General features: G+C 43.2%; 1 protein-coding gene across 2 annotated transcripts in view; it reads right to left on the bottom strand.

The window, feature by feature from the left end:
• TMEM237 (transmembrane protein 237) overlaps positions 1-22752 on the bottom strand; it is a 215265-nt gene that overhangs the window by 110017 nt on the left and 82496 nt on the right. For both annotated transcript variants that reach the window (XM_085648985.1, XM_085648986.1), the window contains 4 exons: positions 16068-16228; positions 4547-4670; positions 1954-2145; positions 77-150 (listed from right to left, as the gene is read on the bottom strand). In XM_085648985.1, the coding sequence (XP_085505111.1) occupies positions 77-150; positions 1954-2145; positions 4547-4670; positions 16068-16228 (551 nt within the window). The remainder of the gene's footprint in view (positions 1-76; positions 151-1953; positions 2146-4546; positions 4671-16067; positions 16229-22752) is intronic.

Raw genomic sequence — 22752 nt, 5'->3', positions numbered from 1 at the left:
TTAGCATCATCTGTCATACATATTAAATCTGTGATATGTCACATTTGCAGCCATACTAAAACATAGTAAAACCTACACAGTGAAGCCACAGCTGTAGGATCCAGGGTAAGAAATCCTCTTACTGATTCCGACGACTTGGCCAAGTTAATTCTAGGAATAAAGCAGACAAAAACACCTTCATTTATGAATGTGAAGCCAGTTATAATCATATTTCTTATATAATATCTCACATGTTAGATAGCATTTATCCTCCATATAAATGTAACACATATAAACAACTTTTATAATCGCACCAAAACCAATGCATAACAAACCACACAGACAATGCAAATAATTATAAGACTGAGACCAGTTTACAATTACCAGATGCATCTTGCACATCATTTGTATAGTTCAGGGCTATGGAAACGGAGGAGCCACATATCATGTCAGTCTATCAAATTTAAATGATGTAATTCATAGGCCCTTACCATAATATTGTAAGCATATTTGTGGGAGCTTGAAAATGGATGCATGATAGTCAGGAATTGATTATGTATAGTGTCCCCACAAAGGCAAAAACTCTAGCCTATAATATCTTCTGACTAGAAAATTAGCCAGGGACTATAGAGCCTCTGAGATGTAATCAGTCTCTTTTTACAGACAAGGCGATTTGGGTATCTCTACTTTGAGGGAACCGATTTGTAAATGTTTTGCAACACAGAACGTATCTAGTTGTTGTACAAAGTAGTGCGGCCCTATTGGTGGAAAGTTGTTATAGCTCCCAACCATGTCTCACCATATCACTGTCATGTCAAGCATAAGCCTCCATATTTCAACAAAAGGGAAACTGCTTTACAAGAGGTTAACAGCTTTATGCTTTGGCCGAGTTCTACATCCTACTATATCATCGCAAGAGGGCAGCCTTTTAAGTTAGATGTGTGTGCATTCATATAATATAAGAACATTTAAAACAAAAAACAGTTGTCATGATGGGTTGATGTTAATGTTGTGTTAAACCATGATCTGGACTGTACAGAGCACACAAATGCACATTCTTCCTTGGTAGTTATGTTATGTTATGTTATGTTACTTATATTTGTAACGCGAACGGATACTCACGAGTGTCCCGGCACGGAGCCGTGAGGGGTGAAAGAATGGTCTTTAAACAAAGAGGTGTGTTTTCAGGTTCTTCTTGAAAACCACTGGGTCCTGAATATTACGTAAGGCAAGAGGAAGGGCGTTCCAAGCAACGGCAGCCTTCCGAGCAAAAGAGCTTCCTCCTAGCCTCTGAAATTTGAAACGAGGGACCTGAGCGAGGCATTGGGACATAGATCGCAGATGTCGAGAGGGAAAATAAAAGGAGAATCGTTTCTGCAAGTAAGAAGGGCCGAGGCCATGAAGAGCATGATGGGCCAGAACCAACTATTTAAATTTTACTCTTTCGACTACGGGAAGCCAGTGTAGTGAAGCAAATGATGACGCACACTATTTCTGGTGGAAATACCCAGAAGGAGTCTGGCTGCCGTATTTTGGACTACCTGGAGCTTTTTCAACAGATAGCCCGGTAGTAAAGTTTAGCACTGAAGCGGGGGCAGAAGAAGCAGAGGCAGGTGAATGGATGATATGAATTAGATAAGGTGTCAAAAACTAGTTAAGAACTATTCGGATTTCACTAGGAGTTCCTCAATTATTTTTGTCTATTTGGTAAACATGTCAAGATATCAAGGACATCATACCCACCCAAAATAAATTGTGCATTCCCAGATTCGGCTCAGCAATTCCTTTTTAATATGGAGTTAAAATTATATTTCTCCCCTTTTTCTTAAAAAATAGAAATAACCACAGCAGGCGAGTCACTCTGACAGAAGCCACAAATAATAAGCGGGCTTATACATTTATTGCATACATTTGTCCCGCTCGAGCTATTTTTCTTTTTCACATCATACCCACACAACAGCACATACATCTTACCTGTCAAAGGCTGAAACTGTGCTTAAAGCCAGAAGGAGGTAAAGCAGGGATTGAGCAGGATACGCCAAGGTCTTGTAAAACTGTAATAGAGTTGGGAGGCTTGAAAACGCAGTACCGGCCAGAACATAGATCACAATAATATTCCACACTGCATATCCGGCGAGGAAGCCATTCGCATACAGGCCAATAACCCTGAAGGGAACAGAAGCAGTTAGGTCTTAGTACTGCATGAAGCTGTGCCTTTCCAGTCAGGACTATCACTTTCACAACTTCAATTTAGATGTTCTAAAGCCCCTTAAATGAGGAAAGCAATTGACTATGAAAGTGGACTAAAACCATGGTTCTTATTTGTAAACATTTGAAAGTTCAGATGGCGGCCTTTTTAGATGCAAACACAAATGCAGAAAAAACGTGTTTCATTTAATTCAGAAAGCATATCTGATAAAACACTGCACTTAAGAATTCAAAATTTGTAAAAATTCCAGACAAGATTACAAAAGTTATGTATTGAAGCAAGACAACATGTAAACAAGCATTATAGTCAAAGGAAATAAACATTATTATTAAAGGAAATAATCACAGACTACAAGACAGAGAGGAGGTGATTTTTTGTAAGAGTAAGAAGTGGTCAAGGAAGGTAAGTTCTGCAAGGCTAATACTATTTCTACTAAAACTAAGAACAATAACAACAATACTTATTTTTATCTAACACTTTAACTCTGCAGTTTTATTTCTTCAAATTTCTATAGATAATGGGGGCCAGTAGTACCCTATTTAATGGTTCACTATGTATTTTACCTACCTTGAAAGGAGGGTAGTCTGAATTGGCCCTGTCGGCAGTCGAATTAGTGACCTACATGTGACACAGATGTCCGCTGCAAACACTTAACTTGCAGAGACATTCTGCTGCCCACCAACAGAAACCGGGATAATCCCTGAATTTGTGTTCATTTAAAGAATAGATCTGTAAGAGAGATTGGAGCGTGGTGGACAAGTAACAAGACAGAACTGCAAGAAATGAGAGCAACATCAGATATAAAGAGATAGCAAAGGCGATAGATAAAAGGATAACACCTTGGTTACATTTTAATGAAGTGCTTAGAAAGTGCAATTGAAAATGGATATGAACAAGGGAGCCAACAGGGGGAGAGAAGATGAGGAGCGATATAAGAAATAAAGGGTCACTAAAAAATAAATGTCCTAAAGAGTGGCTGGATCGGTGACCGAATAAAAGCCTAGAGACTAGTAGGAATTGAAGAACAGCAGCTAAGACTTTCAATAAATCAGAGTAAGAATTAATGCATTAATAGCTTGAATTGTAAGCAGAATATGAATTTCACAAATCTAACATTGAGAACTAGTAGGGTGAGAGAACGAAGAGATGCATGAGGAAGAGATTTAGGAATACTAGAAAATTAGGGCGCAATTGCATGGTTTAGTTGATAGAGGAAAGGGCAAAGTAGAGGATGGGGTAAGAGTAGAAATGACAATATTACCAACGGAGCAGGGAAGATGAGAGAAGGATATCTGTCACAAAAATGGCAATAGGAGACACCAGAGGAATAAGGTAGTGAAGTTCAGTGGCTCAATCGCAAAACAGACTCAAATAAGGATAGCGTCAAGGGGGGAAGGATGAGCATACAAGAGAGGGATAAAAGAATAAAAAAGAAGGTGTTTCTAGGGGACCTCCCCCTCATAAAAGGGTCTATCCAGTACCTTGCAAACACGGAATGCCAGCAAAAATATTTTCTAACAAATATATTTTTATCAAATCACCTATAAGCAAAAACTAAAAAAGTAGAGAGTCGAAAATATTAATAGATGAAGGAGCACGTAAGAGATAATTGCAATTAACCATATCAAACACTGTTGGCTGATTGATGACTACAACGAGCAAAGAACCTAAACAAAACCTTTCAATTGTGTCGGCAACTGAAAAAACTCTTTCAATTGCGTTACTAGGAAGAATTGAAGTGAGAAGAAAAGATAGTTTTCAGGAAATTTGAAATGAAAGAGAGAAAAAAGGACAGACATTTACAACACAGAAAACTATTTTTAATACGCTGTTGAACTGTGTTATGTTTAAAGGATTAATGAAGAAGCTCATCCTCGAAACCTGACCCTGTGAAGCAAGATGCACATTATGAGAGCAAATAACATACCATGAGCGGGTATTAGGATGAAGATAAAAATTCAACTAGATAAAAGGAAAGGAGAGGAGAGGAAAGTACTGCAATACGACTGATATGATGTACAAAACCTTGGGACTGATTAGAAGGAAAGAAAATTACACCTACAGAAAACGATACTTTTTTATTTCCAGATTAGACCTGTTCCTCACAAAGAGAGACAGCTTTCAATTACTTTAGGTACAGAAATACCTTTAGCACAATGACCCACATTCTTAGCCAAGCCAGCATCAATTCCAAATGTTTACAACTCTTTTCTCAGTGACCTGCCAAGGTTGGAGAGCCTCTGGCTTTCAGCTAAATTACAGGTATTCACTTAATTGCTCAATTGTGGATATCAATATTTTGAGACACGACACTCATAGGTTTCTTTAAAAATTACCTTTTCAGACCCATGTACTTACCTGAATCCCCTATGGACTTTGAGAGCAACATCCCTGGTGGTCCATGAAGATTTTACATCCATGAAAACATCAATGTTCTCTGAAGGTTTATTCAACTCTGAGCGATCAGCAGCTTGGAAACGTCCTATGAAGGGAGAAAAGGGAGAAAAAACTTAAGACTGCCATAGAAAGCTCAGGAAGGACAATGATTTTTGGGAAATGGGTGCATCTTTTCCTCAGGCAGCCCTTCTTCACATACTATTTGTCTTTTTTGCTTCAATTGGAAAGATGCCTAAGCTGGTCAGTCACCTCTCAAACCCATCTCTTAGCTAACAATCATCCTGTGCTACTGTCTCATTCTAAATAGCTTAATACTGTATTGAAGATACCTTTCAAGAGAAGGATTATGCAGAGCAAAATTTATCCTGCTTTTCATTCCCATCTGGAGATAACGTATTATATCATTTTGTTAGGGTGACAAAAAAAAGAAAAGAACTCTACTAGATTTATGGGTTATTAGATTTCAGGTGTTACGTGTCCACCAAAATGTTGTTCAAACTGTTCCAGGCGATCCAACTGAGACAGAAAAGTTATCTATACTTCCCTATATGAATGGTCTTCTAAATTCTTGAACCACAATAGTTTCGTAGCTAATACTTAGTAGTAAAACCTACAAAAATGGAATGCCTGGACAGCAGCTAACAACATATGGCTTCACCGTGGTGTCTTGTTGTAAATGTTTCAGTATCTGTTTTAGGTACAATGCAATTTTAAGTTTCCAGGATGTGAACTTGTGCACACCACTCACTGTTTTCTACTTGCTTCTTAAATTCAGGAGCACTGTGTAGTTTAATTTGAAGAACCACTACAGACAAATTCTTGATTTTGTGTGGGCCAATCATTTTTGACTTTCTTAAAGGCATGTCCTGATTTCTTTACTGTGTCCTTCTGCTCTGCCACTGCAGAACACTGCGATGCATAAGAATGTAAGTGTTGCACATTTAAGCAGAGACCTGTTGGTATGTACCCATGGGCTTCTGTCTCAACAGTAAGTGACATGTGTCCTCTTCCGCAACTAGTAAATGTTAAGAAACAGGGGTGATGGTTATTCTGCCATTCTGTCCGTTAATAGGGAAAAACATTCGCCATAGACTACTGACACCAGCCATCCCTATCCCATTGGACGCACCTTGAATGAACAAACAAAAGAGGTATTTTGTAAAGTGCAGCAGTGCTTAATTTGAGGCGGTGGTTGCTGGTGAAGCTCACTGGCTCTTTTTGGTGACTGCAATTATTTCTCCACTTCAGACATTGACTGGGAGCCAAAGACGGAAAACACACAGAGGGGAAAGTAGGAAGAAGGGAAAGACAGAAAAACAGTTACAAAGGGTGAAAGCAGGGACAGGCAAGAGTGAGATACAGGGGCAGGAAGTGTCTGATAGTAGATTTAAGAGGCATGAGGTGGATTCAAGACTATGCAGCCTTGGTATTTGGCGTGCCAACATTTAGAAGCACTGGCGTTGGGCTTCTGAGCAGAGCTTTGTGCACAGGCACTAATTCATTTACAAATTAAGTATTGAAGCATAGCTTTTACCTTAAGGCATCATGGTGCTAGGACTGCAACTCAATGGAAGCAGCAGCATAGTACAATGCATAATAAAAAGGAAGTACAACAAAACAGATTGATTATAGGGGATTTCCTGATCATTCATGGTTAGAGATGAAACACATATGGATAGGAGTGAATAGGAACTGCCGGTAAGGAAACAGTCATACCTCCACAGCAATTTGTCGTGATCAGAGGAATATATAAAAAAAGAGCAGGAGATCCTGAATTGAGAGACCATAAAGGTATACAAGGATGCATGCAGTTGAAGAGAACTTTGGACCAGTAGCAATGAATGCTGGATGAACCAAGAAAAGAGTCTTGACTGATCAATGGGTGAAAGGGAGACAATGTTATTTCCTTTGGCAATATGGCATATGGCCACGTTTTGGAGGACAAAAATAAGTTACAAGCCATATCCCAAATAAGTTTTCCCACCGTCCAGTATGCACATCAACACACCTCCACAAAAGGAACATTTTTATACGATAAAAAGGACTTTTTTGTGAAGGAGGTCAAGAGATTAAAAACATGTTATGGCTTTTGAGTGGATTTGTTCGATGAAAGCTTGCTGGAAACAAAAAAATCTTGTTTTTTTATCTTTAGCAGTTGGAACTGCAGGCGGGTACAAATTAGCAGGTCATACAGAGTGACTGGAAATATTTTTATGAACAAATAAAAACATACTTCTGTTTTGTCAGTCTTAGGTCAATATTTATTCATCCAAGACCATGAAAGATATAGCAATGAGTGCATGTAAAGTTTTTACAGAAGGTGTAATATTTATAAGCACCAAGATACCACTGGAGAACATACAATATATATAACAAGCATTGGCATAGCCAATATGTCTCGCTTTTGGGCCCTTCTAAGTATTTAGTTATGCAGCACAATATCCTTGGTGCAACCACATCAACTGTTGCGTGGCTAAACACTTATAAGGTCCCAAAGGCGAGACCTATTGGTTATGCCAATGCTTGGTGTGGTTGTGTGTGTGTGTGTGTGTGTGTGTGTGTGTGTGTGTGTATGTGTGTGTGTGTGTGTGTGTGTGTGTGGCTGCGTGTGTGTGTTTGTGTGTGTCGTTGTGTGTGTGTGTGGTTGTGTGTGTGGTTGTGTGCGTGTGGTTGTGTGTGTGTGGTTGTGTGTGTGGTTGTGTGTGTGGTTGTGTGGTTGTGTGTGTGTGGTTGTGTTTGTGTGTGTGTGGTTGTGGGTGTGACACTAATACTAAAAGCATCTCAAAATAAAGAAACACAAACATCGAGTTTGTGGAAAGAGACAGCACGTTGTAAGTCAAACGGGCGCAGCAAAGCATTAACACAACAACTAAACAAACAAGATCACTTAGCGAAGACTGAGTGCTGATAATGGATACACACAGCCCATCAACTTAAGAGTTCGATTGCAGCCAATGTGCACTCAAACCTGCCCCCTCCTTGTGAGTTGCACCCCATATTTCATGAGTTGTAACTGCTGCGCCCACCATAGCGCTTTGAGATCTAAAGCGCTACATAGGTCTAATCGATTAACCAGTCGCCAACATGCTGTGCTTTTAAAGAGAATGTGCCAAAAGTTTCCAGCTTCCTCATCATGTCCTCATGAAAGCGCCAACGAAAGGACTCCCTGAATGGTGCAACGGACATGAAGCAGCCGCTGCGATCAGAAATAAACACTGTGAACGTTGTCCGGATACACAGTAACATTTCCTTAATGTTCTTTAAGTCACAAAACAGTAATACTAAAAGCATCTCAAAATAAAGGAACACAAACATCGAGTTTGTGGAAAGAGAAAGCACATTGTAAGTCAAACGGGCGCAGCAAAGCATTAACACAACAACATGTTCTTTGATGTTCTTTGAACGAAAACATCAAAGGGGCGCCGTGAAAGTGAAATTGATCGCGGGCGCTTAATGAGCATGACGCGGTTTGTCAGCCTCTGACCCTAAGCGCGCGCACATGCACTGTAACTCTAGGCTGGCCATGGTAGCATTTTTTGAGCCCTCACAAAATGTCTTGCCAGACCAGCGCATGCGCTGGGTCAGGCGAGACCTAAAAAGAAGGAATATGCTACTTACCAGTATGCATCTGTTCTTGGCATGTAGAGCTGCAGATCTATACACTGTGCATAGATCGCCATCTGGTGTTGGGCCCGGATGTTTGCAGTTTGTTTTTCCTCTTGGAAAGTCTTTGGAAGTCACGAGGTCGGTGACTCCACCTTTGGTTCGTATTGCGCATGGGCTTCGGCTCCATCCTCAGATTGTTTTTCGCCAGCAGGGAAAGATGGAGCGTAGTAATAACAGTAAAGAAACCCATGTGTGTTGTATCTAAATAAGATAGACTGGAACGGATACAGGTAGCCGGGGAGGCGGGTATAGATCTGCAGCTCTACATGCCAAGAACAGATGCATACTGGTAAGTAGCATATTCCGCTCGAGGCATATGAGCTGCAGATTATACACTGGGCATAGACTATATAGCAGTACCCAACCCTAGCGGTGACCACCGGCATCCGTTGCACTTGTTTGGAACAGTGTTTTTAGTACAGCCTGGCCCACACTAGCTTGTTGCTTGGTTTGCACATCTACACAGTAATGTTTTGTGAAAGTGTGCGGTGTTGACCATGTCGCTGCTTTGCAGATGTCATCTAATGGTATGTTCCCTAGAAAAGCCGTAGAAGCCCCTAACTTCCTTGTAGAGTGGGCTTTAGGGGGAACAGATAGCGTTCGCTTTGCCTTGTGGTAGCAAATCTGTATGCATTTTACAATCCACCTAGCTATCCCTGATATAGAAATAGGGCTGCCTTTATGTGGTGGAGAGAAAGAGACAAATAGCTGTTTGGTTTTTCTGAAAGGTTGTGTTCTTTGGATGTAGTAAAGTAAGGCCCTTTTAACATCCAGTGTGCGTAAAGCCCTTTCCGCAACTGTTTGAGGTTGTGAGAAAAAGACTGGTAATTCTACCGACTGGTTTAGATGGAAGGGAGAAATGACTTTGGGTAGGAATTTTGGGTTGGTGCGGAGTACAACCTTGTTCTGATGCATTTGGAGAAAAGGTTCCTGTATAGTGAGTGCTTGTATTTCACTAACCCTTCTAAGGGAAGTGATGGCCACTAGAAAAGCTGTTTTCCATGTGAGAAATTGCAGTTCACATTTATGTAATTGTTCAAAAGGCGGTCCCATTAGCCTTGTGAGAACTATATTCAAGTTCCAGGCAGGTGAGGGTGGTACTCTGGGTGGAATCACTCTTTTGAGGCCTTCCATAAAAGCTTTGATGGCAGGCACCCTGAAAAGTGATAGGTGCTGCCTGTTCTGTAAGTAAGCAGCAATTTCTGCGAGGTGTAACCGAATGGATGTATATGCTAGGTTACACCTTTGTAGATGGAGCAAGTAACATATGATGTGCTGTATGGACACATTTAGAGGGTTGATAGTGTTGTTATGGCAGTAAACAACAAATCTTTTCCACTTTGCAGCATAGCATGCCCTAGTAGTAGGGCGTCTAGCTTCTCTGATAATATTCATGCAATCAGGGGGAAGGTTAAGGTATCCAATTCTAGGACCTCAGGAGCCAGATCGCATGGTTGAGCTGCGCTGGGTCCGGGTGCCTGATCTCTCCATGGTTCTGGGTCAGGAGGCTTGGTGAGAGGTGTAACTTTTGGTGTGGTACTACCGAGAGTTCCAGTAGCGTGGTGTACCACTGTTGTCTGGTCCATGTTGGAGCTACCAGGATGAGCGTGAGGGAATGCTGTTGTAGCTTTCGCACCACTAATGGAATTAGTGGGAGAGGTGGAAAAGCGTATTCACATTTGTCTGACCAGTTCATCCATATCGCATTGCCTTTGGACAATGGGTGTGGATATCTGGCCGCGAAGCTTGGGCAATTTTTTGTTTTCGTGGGTGGCGAAGAGGTCTATCTGAGGATGCCCCCACTTCTGAAAGAACGGGTGAAGAACCTGTAGGTGAAGTTCCCATTTGTGTATCTGTTGCGTTTGTCTGCTGAGCAGATCTGCCACGGTGTTTTGGACTCCTGGGACGTGGTGGGCCAGGAGAAAAAATTTCTGCGGAATTGCCCATCTCCATATGCTCTGTGCTAATTGAGAGAGCTGTGGAGAGTGTGTGCCCCCCTGTTTTTGAATGTAGTACATGGCAGTCATGTTGTCTGTGAGAATGAGGGCTGCCTTGCCTGAAATGTGCGTCTGGAAGGATTTTAGGGCTAGAAAGATTGCCAGTAACTCCAAATGGTTGATGTGGAGTAACTTCTGTTGCGGCGTCCATGTGCCCTGCACTGTGAGATGTAACAGATGAGCTCCCCAGCCGGAGAGCGATGCGTCTGTTGTTAGGATTATTTGTGGAACCGGGTCCAGGAACGGTCGACCTTTGGAAAGGTTTGTGGTGTTCCACCACTGCAGAGCGCGATGGGTGCGACCGTCCACCAACACCAGATCTGTCAGTTGCCCCTGGGCCTGGTTCCACTGGCGCGCTAAGCACTCTTGGAGTGGACGCATCTGGAGTCTTGCATGAGGCACTATGAAAATGCAAGAGGCCATCATCCCTATCAGTTGCATAAACACTCTTGCTGGGAGAGAGTGTTGAAGTATGAATTTTTGACGCAGAGCCTGTATGTTTGCAATCCTGGCAGGATTGGGATAGGCTATGGCTTTTGAGGTGTCTATGGTGGCACCGAGGTATTGTTTTGTGTGTGATGGTATCAGGTGGGACTTTCGGTGGTTCACAGTGAAACCTAGCTGGTGAAGTAGTTGGATTGTAGCGGCGGTTTGGTGCACACATTGGTCGTAGGACGTGGCTTTTATTAGCCAGTCGTCCAAATATGGGGAGACGTGAATGTGCTGTCTTCTGAGGTGTGCTCCCACTACTGCTAGGCACTTGGTGAATACCCTTGGTGCTGTTGTGACCCCGAACGGGAGCACCTTGAACTGGTAGTGTTGCCCGTCCACTACAAATCTGAGGTACTTTCTGTGAGCATGGTGTACTGGGATGTGAAAGTATGTGTCTTTCAAGTCCAGTGTGGTGAGAAAGTCAATCTGGGAGAGGAGTGGAGGCACCTGTTGTAGGGTTACCATGTGAAAATGGTCTGAATGTATGTAAGTGTTTAGAGGTCTGAGATCTAGAATAGGTCGTAGAGTCTCGTCTCTTTTTGGAATCAGAAAGTACAGGGAGTAGACCCCTAAATTTTGCTGATTGATGGGGACTTGCTCTATGGCTTGTTTTTGCAGGAGGGAGATTACCTCCTGTTTTAGTAACGTGGCATGTTCTTGAGACATTGGGCGTTGCCTGGGTGGAATGTTTGGGGGGGGTAGTTGTTAATTCTAGGCAGTACCCTGAATGAATAATTTGGGTAACCCATCTGTCTGAGGTGATGGTCTCCCAGACGTGAAGGAAATTTTGTATTCTGCCCCTGACCGGAGTGGGATGGTCTGGAGGGAGCGGTGGAAAGTCATTGGGTAGGCGGTGTGGCAGAGCGGGCGGTATTTGTTTTGCCTCTGCCTTTATTAATATTGCCTCTGTAGCCGCCTCTTTGATAACCCCTTGTGATGGTGGACTGAGGAGGGGATTTGTAGGACGTGGATGCGCTATCTGAGGAGTAGCCTCTACCCGTGCCCCTAAAGGAAGAGCGGCGAAAGGAGCGCCTAGGAGTGTGTGACTGTAGGGCTCCCATGGATTTCGCCGTATCAGTGTCTTTCTTCATCTTCTCGAGGGCTTCATCAACTTTTGGACCAAATAAATGTTGTTGGTCAAATGGGTGGTTCAATATGGAGGCTTGCACCTCAGGTTTAAAGCCTGAAACTCTAAGCCAGGCGTGGCGACGGAGGAGGACACTGGTGTTTATGGCCCTGGAGGCTGTATCTGCCGCATCTAGGGCACAGCATATCGAGGTATTAGTTATAGTTTTTCCCTCTCAGATCAATTCATTAGCCCTATTTCTGTATTTTTCATGGAGATGGTGCATGATGGTTTCTAGCTCATCATAATGCGCTCTGTCGTATCTGGCCAATAGCGCTTGAGTGTTGGCGATACGCCATATATTGGCGGCTTGTGACGCAGTGCGCTTCCCTGACGCGTCTAGGAGCTTGGATTCTTTGTCAGGTGGTGGTGCTTCGCCAGACGCCTGAGAATTTGATCTCTTCCTAGCTGTAGATACCACTAAGGAATCCAATGGTGCAGGGCCTTTAATGTATGCAGGATCTGTGGGGGCGGCTTTATATTTTTTCTCTATACGTGGGTTTAGGACCCTAGCCCTGACTGGGTCTTTAAAAACCTCTGGTGCATGTTTGATTACTCCTTTCAGCATATGTAGTATAGCAGTAGACCTATGTGCAGTGTCGAAGGTGTCTAGGAGAAAATCTTCCTCCACAGGGTCAGTATGTAGCTCTACCCCGTGGTAATGTGCAGACCTCTGTAGTAGGTGGTGAAAACCTAACGAGTCTTCTGGTGGGGATGGCCTGGATGGATAAAGGTCATCCTGTGGGACATCTGGGATGTCCGGATTGTTATAGTCATCCCATGGGTCTGGGGATCCAGTAGGGGTGGGCTCTTGTGGCACATCTGCTGGATCGTAGTAAGGGTCCCCTTGATCATCATGGTCTGGAGACAGGGTCGGAGAGCGATGAGGCAGGGGTGGAGAAGGCGGAAGTGGGGAGGGTGGAGGGGGTGGAGGAGGTGGGGAAGGCACTCTGAAAGGGGAGGTAGCAGTGTCCTTCCTCTTTGGAGGTGGAGGTGGAGCTGGTTTGTCCAAATGTCTCTTTTTTGAAGACAGTGTCAAATGTCCAGTTTTTGGATCCTTGGTAAGTGTCTTTTGCAGAGGATCCGGTGTGAATAGTTCTTGCGACACTGGTTGTTCGGTCGGCGCCGAGGTTTTTGGGGCCGACGGCTTTTTAGGCTTGTCTGTGCCGTGCTTTTTTGGGACCTCCGATTTTTTGTTCGGTGTCGAGAGAGGCTTCGGCACAGGAGTGTCGGCGCCGAGGGCCTTATGATGTTTGGCCGGCACCGAGAGGGCGGGTTTCGACACCGAGGGCTTTGGTGTTGAGCTCGGTGTGGAGGTGGAGGCCGATTTTTTCTTCGGTGCCGAGGGGTGTTTTTCGGCACCGCTGGTAGTCTGGCTCGAGCCCGAGCTGCCGGAAGGCTTAGTAGGCTTCTTGACTGGGCCCGACGGTGGGGTGTTAGAAGCAGTGTCCTTGGTCTTGCCTAGGCTCGAAGGCGTGACCGAAGCCTTTTTGGGTATCGGCGTGGGTGTGGGAGGGGGTATAGTACTCACGACCCTCTGCGCCGGGGTGATGTCCTCCACATCTGAGTCGTCGGCACTCACGAGGTCGTCGTCATCTTCTTCGATGTGCTGCTGTCCCGGAGCTTCGACATCGTCCCCGAAGATGTCGACTGGAGCGGAGGTCGAGGAGTGCGCCATGTTGCGTCTGGCCCTTCGATCTCGAATGGTCTTTTTCGATCTAAAAGACTTGCAGGCGGGACAGTCTCGAGCCTCGTGTTCAGGGGAGAGGAAGAGGTTGCACACCTCATGAAGATCGGTGTGGGGGAATTTGGACCCACATCGAGGGCACTTCTTGAAGGGAGTTCTTTCCATCAGCCGAGACCGGAGCCGGGATAGGCCCGAAGGCCGCCGCCGTCGACGACCAGAATCGAAGAAGTGTCGAAGAGAAGATGATTAAGATGATTTATTATCTGAAGAATCTCGATGAGCGAGGATTTGCGTTGATCGTTGAACTAGAAAAGTTCTGAACCGGAGCGCGAAGTATTACATCCGAGCCCGATGGCGGAAAAAAACAATCTGAGGATGGAGCCGAAGCCCATGCGCAATACGAACCAAAGGAGGAGTCACAGACCTCGTGACTGCCAAAGACTTTCCAAGAGGAAAAACAAACTTCAAACATCCGGGCCCAACACCAGATGGCGATCTATGCACAGTGTATAATCTACAGCTCATATGCCTCGAACATAACATAACAAAATAATATAAAATAAAGTGAACAAAGGAGCATCCTCCTAGTTTAGCTGTCCAAAGACTTTAGACAACTATGATGCCTGAAAAAACTATGTATACTACCTTTCTTAAAAGCCTCTGATCTACATATGTCCCCAGCTACTGGGGTCAGTACAGGTGCCCAATAGGGTAGCAAAAGTAGATAGTCACAAGAGGGGGATATATTGACTAACATCGGTGGGTGACACTCTAAATGGTGAGGCCTGGGCGGGGGAAGTAGAACTGATGGGGGAGTGAGGGGAAGGTTAATTGGTTTTCTTTTTCAATGTTACTCCGTAGAAGGTAATGTCCAGGTTTATGCTGTAAAACTGAATAAACATCTACTGAAACTTAAACAAAATAAATGAGAGAGGATCCCTAAATCATACAGCAGTCCAATAGGAAATCTTTAGAACAATAAGGGCGAAGAGAAAAGGACTTGCAATTGCGCGACAGAAAGGAGTAGAAGCAGGTAAAGGCATAATTCACCAAGCATTCACACAGACAATATGAATGGAACAATGCATTGTATAAAAGGTCATTGAAAGGTCCAAAAGCACTAGAATGGGTGCCCGGCACCCCAAGGCTCATCCCTAATTCATTTAAAACTGCCCCCAATGCAGTCTTTCTCCCCATTCCTGGCATGAATCCTACTTGGGAGAAGTCCAAAAAGTACGAAGCCTCAGGGAAGTGAAACAAGGTGTACTTTGCTTCCTCCTCAGTGTCAAAAGTGAGGCTTTTTCAAACAAGGCCGGAGTATTCTCTTTTCCATGGTGTACCAGCTAAGCTGTAGGTAAAGTAGGCATTAAAGTTGAAAGAAATGGGAATGGTAGAGGAATCACTGGTGACACAGCTCTATCTTCATCGCAAAGTAGGCTGATAACTAGCTCAAGACCACAGCTCCTATTTGCTTACACACATAAAAAACACATAGCTGATTTAAGGCAGGCTTTCTCTTGGGTGCAGAACCCAAATGAATGTTATTATTACAGGGGCAGCAGCAAAATGTGTTCACTGAAGAAGTGTTATGCATCGGTTTCCAATTATGTATATTTGATCACATAACCCTCTCATCACTGCATCTGTAACAAGGACAATATTTCTGACATTATTGCATCTGTGGACTCCAGCAGGCCAACCCACACAAATTGGCCACCTCTTGGTAAAACAAAAAAGGCTTATCTCCTGCCTAGCGGTCAATGATTGTAGGAAAGAACTTATCTTTCTTTCCCCCTGAAAACTGCTTGTTCTGCTTTTGATTGTTTAATTGGGCAGGAGAGATGTGTGTGGGGGCAATCTTTTCAGGCATATGATCCTCGAGTAGCTTTCCATTGCCCACGTACCCATCCTACAGCTTAGTCATACATATTTCTAGAACAGGCCTTGCCTTTGTGGTCTTTTTGGGATGGCTATTCGAGAGAAATGAGGCGAGTCATAGCTCACTGACAATCGGCCTTGGCAGTTTTAACCACAAAGGCTATATGTATTGACCAGCGGGGGCACCAAGACTATAAGAAGCCTTTGCTTCATCAACATGAATTGAACTCTGCAGAATAAAGAGACCACTATCTACCTGCTACCAGAACCATTCATTATTTCTGTGGCCTGGTAGACTACCCTCTCTCTACTTTTTTCAGTAACATCTATTTTTTAGTAAGTAAGGGAAAGAGTAGAAGTTGCTTTGAGTGTTGGGTTGCGTGGATGAAGCCATGCTGCCATAGTATTGGTAGAATTGCTGATATTACAATATTTAATTACATTACTATGTCATGAGGTTAATAACAGGTACCAGAGCCACGAAAACAATAGAAGACAGATCTAACCCCCCCTTCAGAAAGGCTTAATTCTTAAATGAAAATTACGTTAATGTCAGCAGCAAGGTTAAATTAAGAAACCCCAAAAGCATAAAAAGTCTGAATTAACCTAAAACTGCAAACTAGTCTTATTGCTTACGATTCTTTTCAACAAACAGCTTGCCCACGGGTTGACTAGTCCCAGACTGCGCAGCGAACACAGGGTTCTGTTCAGCAGCTTGTATGTGTTCATCACCAATAATGTCTTCCTCTTCCACTCCCAGTTCATTAGGATATTGCAGATCAGCTGGCCGTGTCTTTCTGTTGTTATAAAATGTAAAAAGAATGTTATAAGAAATAAAAGACTAAACTGCCCACAACATTTAAATATTATGGCAGCCAGAAATAGAAGGAGGGAATAAACATACACAAGAAATCAGTGTTTGTAGATAATACTAGGGAATATAATTTTCTAACTACCATACAAACTATTCTACTAACACATTTGAATACATCTAAAATATTCTTCTCTAGTGTTCCAGAATACATAGCGACAGCAAGAAGAAAACATCATCAAGGAGTGCAGTCAGCCAATCACAGAGAGGGAACTTATTCTTGCAGTCCGTTTTCTCCAACAACTTTACACATCTGTTGGGTGGCATAACAAAATCTTGTCCCTTGTGCAGACACATCGAACATATGGGAAAAAACATTTCCTCATTAGGATTCTGGCACTGTAAACCCTAGCTCTTCCCCCTTCACAGTTAATTAGGACAGGCTGCAGCTGTATGGAGAATCAATAAAGCACCCCAAAAGACACAGTCAGGAAATCAGAAAGTGAGGCATCCATGTGTGCACGTTTCTTTAAGCACCTGGCCTCACTTACTATTCTTGCATCACCAATTGCTCTCATCTATCTTTTTGTGATTAGTGCCACTGAAGTATAGCATATGCTTTAATGGGAAAGTAGATATTGTGAATGAAGAACGTGATTTTTGCCTTATTCCTTTGTGTTATTTTCTTTTGATCCCAGGTGGTTTGGAAAAGATTGCGCAAATGCACAGTGAGGCAAGGCGGAACGTGCTATTCAGCAAAAAAGCTAACAAGCATTTGCAATGCAATAGGTCTTGCATTTACGCGAGTTTAAGCTATTGGCACTGTAAATGGCAATGCCTTTTATTTATGTTTTAAAAACCAAAACATAAAAAAGGCATCGTTATTCACAATGCCAATAACTGTGTGTAAATGTGAGACCTATTGCATTGCAAATGCTTGTTTTTATTGTTGACGTGAATTTGCACAAGTAAATAATGGTATTGGAGCATTTGGTGCAGATGTGCAAATACTTTTATGAACTGAGCCCCATGTGAGAGGAGCTATGGGGGCTGTCCCAGTGGTTAAACTGTCAATTGGATTTCAGTTGCCACATTTCGTACCCTGAAACTCTCACCCACCCTCATTGCTTTCTCGATATCTATGAGCAGGACCACTGGAATTATGATTTTGCGCCTGTTGTGTTTTTCGCCTGATTATGGATTTGCTGCATTTGCCACATAATCTATTGACTGCAGCATAATTTGATGATTACATTTTTCTTTTTTTTTAGCTCATACGGGTCAAAATTTATTAAAAATGTAGCAAAGTGTATTGCAGTGTAGTGCAAGGACTTTCGCAAAAGTAGACTCATTACCTTTCAGTTCCTTATTGCTGTATTTCAGTGTTAAACTGTTACTAATGAGGTGGAACCTTTTCTCAGACAGTGTTAACGTGAAAAAAGACAAAATAATGCAGTAGTACTGTCACAACACACAATACAATACAACATGTTCTGCATTACGCTATATAATTTAGTCAACCCTGCTGCATAATTTGATCTTCCCCTGTCGCATAATTCCAATGCCTCTGTCTAAGAACTACCTCTGCATAGACTTAACATCCATGAGAGGCATTACTCCCTTTCGATATACCGCCACACAATGGAACACCACGTCTGTTTCCCCCTTTTCTCTAAAGTGCCACTCTCGTGGGCAGGCAGGCACAGTACACAATGTCCCAAGACTCCCTTCAGACCCATGAAGCACCCACAGCACCGGAGAACCTTACACGCGACCCCCTGAATGCACATTTAGGGTGCACTCACCTACATATAGCACCACCACTTGCACACAGCTCCACATTAATGGCCCTAGTCAATAGCCACCCCTCACCTGTTGTCGAGGCCAGTCTTCTGGCTTGGAAAGTCTCTTGGTAGCCGAGGGTTGTAATCCTGAAAAATGCCATTTTGGGTAAGGAGAGTTCGGTGTGATGGCTACTGCACTATCTCGGCGGTGAATCACTTGTGATTAAAGAGGGTGTGGTTGGTGGTGCTATGTATGGGGAAGTCTGCTGCTTTGGGGGCTGCTGAGAAGGGTGAGGGTTAGCATCCTCTGCACTATTTCGGTGGTGAATCTCTTGTTGTGAAGTACAAGTGGGTGTTTCGGTGGTCCCTAGTGTGTCTCTTGGATAAGTAAGTGTCTTGCTGTTTGGTGGAAGGGGGCAGTGGCCGTCGGTTGTTCTTTTGCTCCCCCTAGTGGGTGATTAATAGGGAAGGTGGAGGCTTTTCTTGTTGCTAGCTGTCTGGGTGTGGGGGGTGCCTCTTTTAGTAAAACAGCCCTGTTGTTGTTGGGGGTCTCTATATTTGGGGTGTAGTATCTGTGAGGTTGGTCTATTTGTCTGGGCTCACTGCCTGTTGCTGTCTCTGTGGTGGGAGTAGTCGGAGTACCGTATCAGTAATGTGGATTTGTCCGTAACGAGTCTGTTGCTGATGAAGTCTCTTCCGGCTGCACATCGGGTTATTGCCTGGAAATGTGGACCTCTTCCGTGCAAAAGCCTATTGTTGCGGGGAGCTCTCTTGCCAGGTGTCGCTCGGAGCCCGGGGACGAACTTGTCCTCTATTTTTGAGTCGGAGTCTGAGGTTTACAGCTATTACTATGGCAACCGTACACAAGACTCAGCTCAACATAAAGAAGCCTTCCCGGCACAAATTGATTAACTTATGGGAAAGATTGAAACCCGAAGTGACGTTTGCAGAACGAAACTGCGTTGAACGTCTGCAGGAATATGAAACCAAAATAAAACAGACACAACGCAAGCCTCTCTGATAAGGGGGGCTTGAGCGTGAGGCAAGGACACAACGTGAAGAGACGCAGCGCGCATGAGCTGCAACGCTAGGTGAGGAAGCGGGGCCTAAGGGAGACAGGGCGGTTACCAACCCCACTTCCAAAGAAACCCGACAGAAAACCAACAACTATAGATCTCGCAAGCGAGCAGCACATGTGCTGCAACGCAGGCGAGACCTAAAAAAGGCAAAAACCTTTCTAGCCATACGAGTCATATTTTGTATAAAATCTATTCAGAAAATGTTTCCAGAATGCCCTAGATGGCTGCCTGGCTAATTTCCAAGATGGACACGTATTTCAGGAATCAGAAGTTCATAAACCTCACAAATGCAAGAAATAATCTAATTTGCAATGGTAGCTTAACTACCTTCTTCCACCATACATGAGAAAACGATGGTCTGCTTAGAATCTTTCAATGTAAAACATGAGAGTATGAGAACACTAATATGTATAATCTTCTCTGCAAAACATGTGTAAGCTCATGGTTGAAAAACAGGGAGAAATATCTCTTTGCTGTGGAGGACACGTGCAATGCCCTTGGAATAAAGCAATGCATAAAGTGAAACATAACTGTCTTTATGGAAAAAAGTAAGATTAATTGGCTATTGATAGAACCGATGAGTTAGTTAAGATCTCATTGTAGAGAAGTCTCCCACATTAGAGAACGTAATAGTGTAGTTCCTAATAGATGATGAAAGATTTTACAGTACCAAGAGAGAATTAAGGAAGCGACAAGTTCTCAACAATGTTAGTGTACTTTCTCCTAGTATGAGCTTTCCCAGTACTGCACCAATGGGCGGAATTCTCATCTCTTATGTTTAAGATTGCAAAACCTTCTCAAGAACAAGACGAATAAGTTCAACAACAGCTAAAAAGACTAATTGTCTCTTTCCTAAACAGAACGTATTGAGGCTTTGGAGAGATGCAAAGGGTTGTTCTCTGACAAATGTGGTATGTAGGAGAACCAACAGTGTTGTACTTGTGTGCATTAGAAGCGAGTTCCTTTGTCTCTAAATTTCGTGAGAGATTTGTAATTTGACAGGAATCAGAGAGAAAGAGTAAATAGGTCTTGATGCACAACACCCAGCACATAAATGAGTTCTTCTCATTTGTATTATTTTTCAGAGATAGAGATAGGATGTGATGCACTAGCTACTGAAGAAATCAGTACTGATCACAGTCTCAATTTATCCATTTTCTTTTGTTCTCCTTTTAAACCTTTCTTCTTGTGTTCCTTATGTTTTAGCCCACATAGCAGAAAGACAAAGCATTCAAAGCAGACTCAGAAGCCAATTGTGGCACAAATTTGATCTGGAAACCTTGTTCTCTAACCTTTTAAGATGCATTTGAAAAAAATATAAGTGAATACACTGTTTTCGGGTTGTCCAATTCTAAAGCAGTTGTACCAAATGCCAAAGTTTTGGTACCAAGAACCTAGAGAGAAGAAAGTTCACACACCGAAGTGAGGTATTTGGACCAATACCAATCTGTCTTCTGGAGGATATAGAAAATGCAGTCTGATCAACCTAAGTATGCTCAGACCATGACAGGTCTGAACAGGTCAGCTGTTATTGCGAAAAAGTGATGCTTTCCCACTCAGAAGCAGACAGAGGATTCCTTTACTGAAAGGGTGGTAGAATGCCCAGGAACCGAGGAAGCAGCCTTCTTACAGGCATTGCAGCTCAATGACCACACTGCTTGAACCCCACAGCCCAGGAAAGCAAGTCCTTCAAAGGCCCAATGAAACATATGCCTCATACAGGGTGCGGTCAGTGACATCCTACCACAAAGTGGAAGCAACAGAGAAGCCACTTCCTGCGTCCTGCATAAAAAACAGGAACTTTCTATGGTGGTTGTGGTGCACGGACATAGGGAGGTGGGTAGGGAGTTTGAGTGTGTCAGGGACACTTGAGTATGCAGAGCTCCAAATTATATTTAAAGTGACAGCTTACTTTTTTCAAAATTTACTTTGACCCAATCTGCCAGTGCGGACAATATCTAACCAGTTGGGAAGGAGGGACACTAGGATGACAGAGTGCATGCTTTGAGTGTAGGCAATTCAAAGGGGATTTACCTTCAAAGATTTGTTTGAAGATACAAAGGGCTAAACAATAACGTAATATTGGCAGGAGGCAATAAACCATCAAATCTAGGAAATGTAGATAACAGAAGAGCTTTCTTTTGGGTAAGTTACCTACAGAAAAACTGTAAAGGAGTCTTGCCGTGTGTGCCGGACTAACCTCCAGGAGAAATAAATTGAACTAAATTCTTACATCTCTCACAAGAACAGTAGATAACTAATAGTAGTAAAACTGTATCTTTAACAGCTGAAAACGGCACTAACAATTATCTGAAGTATGACAGCTTCTGGGGGAGGTAAATTACAAGCTAACTGTCGTCATTAAATCTGGTGCATATACACACAATGGAGTGGATAGGCTACACCAATACGGTATTATATTGTACTAAATGTGTGAGTTTGGTTATTGTTGTGTATATTACTTTATTAGTGATACCCAACCTCGCGATCAGGAATATTTCATAGCATGTGAAACTATGGCAGATCAAATGCTGGAAGAACTGGGCACAGCTAAGTGTGAAATTGGGGTTTAAACTATATGTATGGAGGAAAATGCTAACTCAATGTACATTGGAAGCAATGGTCTAATCATACAGACTACACTACAGACCCCTTGCCAACTCACATATTCACTTGTTAATTGTACAAATACTCTAGAGGAAGCTGAATGAATATCACTGTTTCTCTGAGAAACACACAGACAAACAGAATAGGTTTTCATTGAAGACAGACGTACACCTTTTTAGGCCTCGGCTACACAGCGCTTGCGCTGTCTCGAAGAGACATGTTGTATCTACTTTGTGGTCTTCAGCCCAACCACAGGCTACCCATTTGCTGGCTCCATCATTGCTCTGATATTCTTTCTCCCCATTTGTCCATGGCATGCATGTATCATGCTTCTTCTTGTGTTTAGCCTTCCCCGAGAGCTTAAACCAATTACTACTATCCATCCTCAGCTGCCATTTTAGCATTTATTATCGGAACTACTTTTTTCTTTAATTTGGAGCAGTTGAGATGAGTGCTCCTGGATTACCTCACTCTGAGCTCCACTGTAAACAAGGCTGTAAATCTTGTTCTTATCTTGTCACTTTTACATGCATTCAAACATCGAGATCAAAGGCCAGACCCGGTCTCATCAGATGAATTCTCTCATATAGAATTGCTCCGTCCTGTGTTCTGCCCTTGTCTCTCCCGTCCCTTTCACCGTTATCTGCACCCCCCGCCGCATACAGTGCGTTTGTGCCTCACAATGCGCATGACAACTGAAGACCGAGATCAAATGTCAGATGCTGTCTCATCTCCTGACTGCTCTCATATACTCTGACCCTACACAAAGCGCGGTGAGAGACCTCTTATAAAAGAAATAGGAAAAAAAGGAAAACAAGGCAATCTAAATTATGCTGCTCTCCTCAGCACAGCAGGAGAGCAGCTGCTACCATATTCACTGCTTTCTCAGAAAATCTTATAAAGCCTTGCAGAGCCTTGCTGTTTGAACACTTTATGGCCAATATGTCTGCTTGTGGTGGTCTCAGGAAGAATGGACCACCAGCCAACCAAGTCAGCACAAGACATCCTTTCTTTTAAAGGTACTTTCAGAGTCCTCACCC

The sequence above is a fragment of the Triturus cristatus genome, chromosome 3_2 (genome assembly GCF_964204655.1).
Source record: "Triturus cristatus chromosome 3_2, aTriCri1.1, whole genome shotgun sequence".
In the NCBI taxonomy this organism is placed as follows: Eukaryota; Metazoa; Chordata; class Amphibia; order Caudata; family Salamandridae; genus Triturus; species Triturus cristatus.
This window is presented reverse-complemented; position numbering and strand designations above follow the sequence as displayed.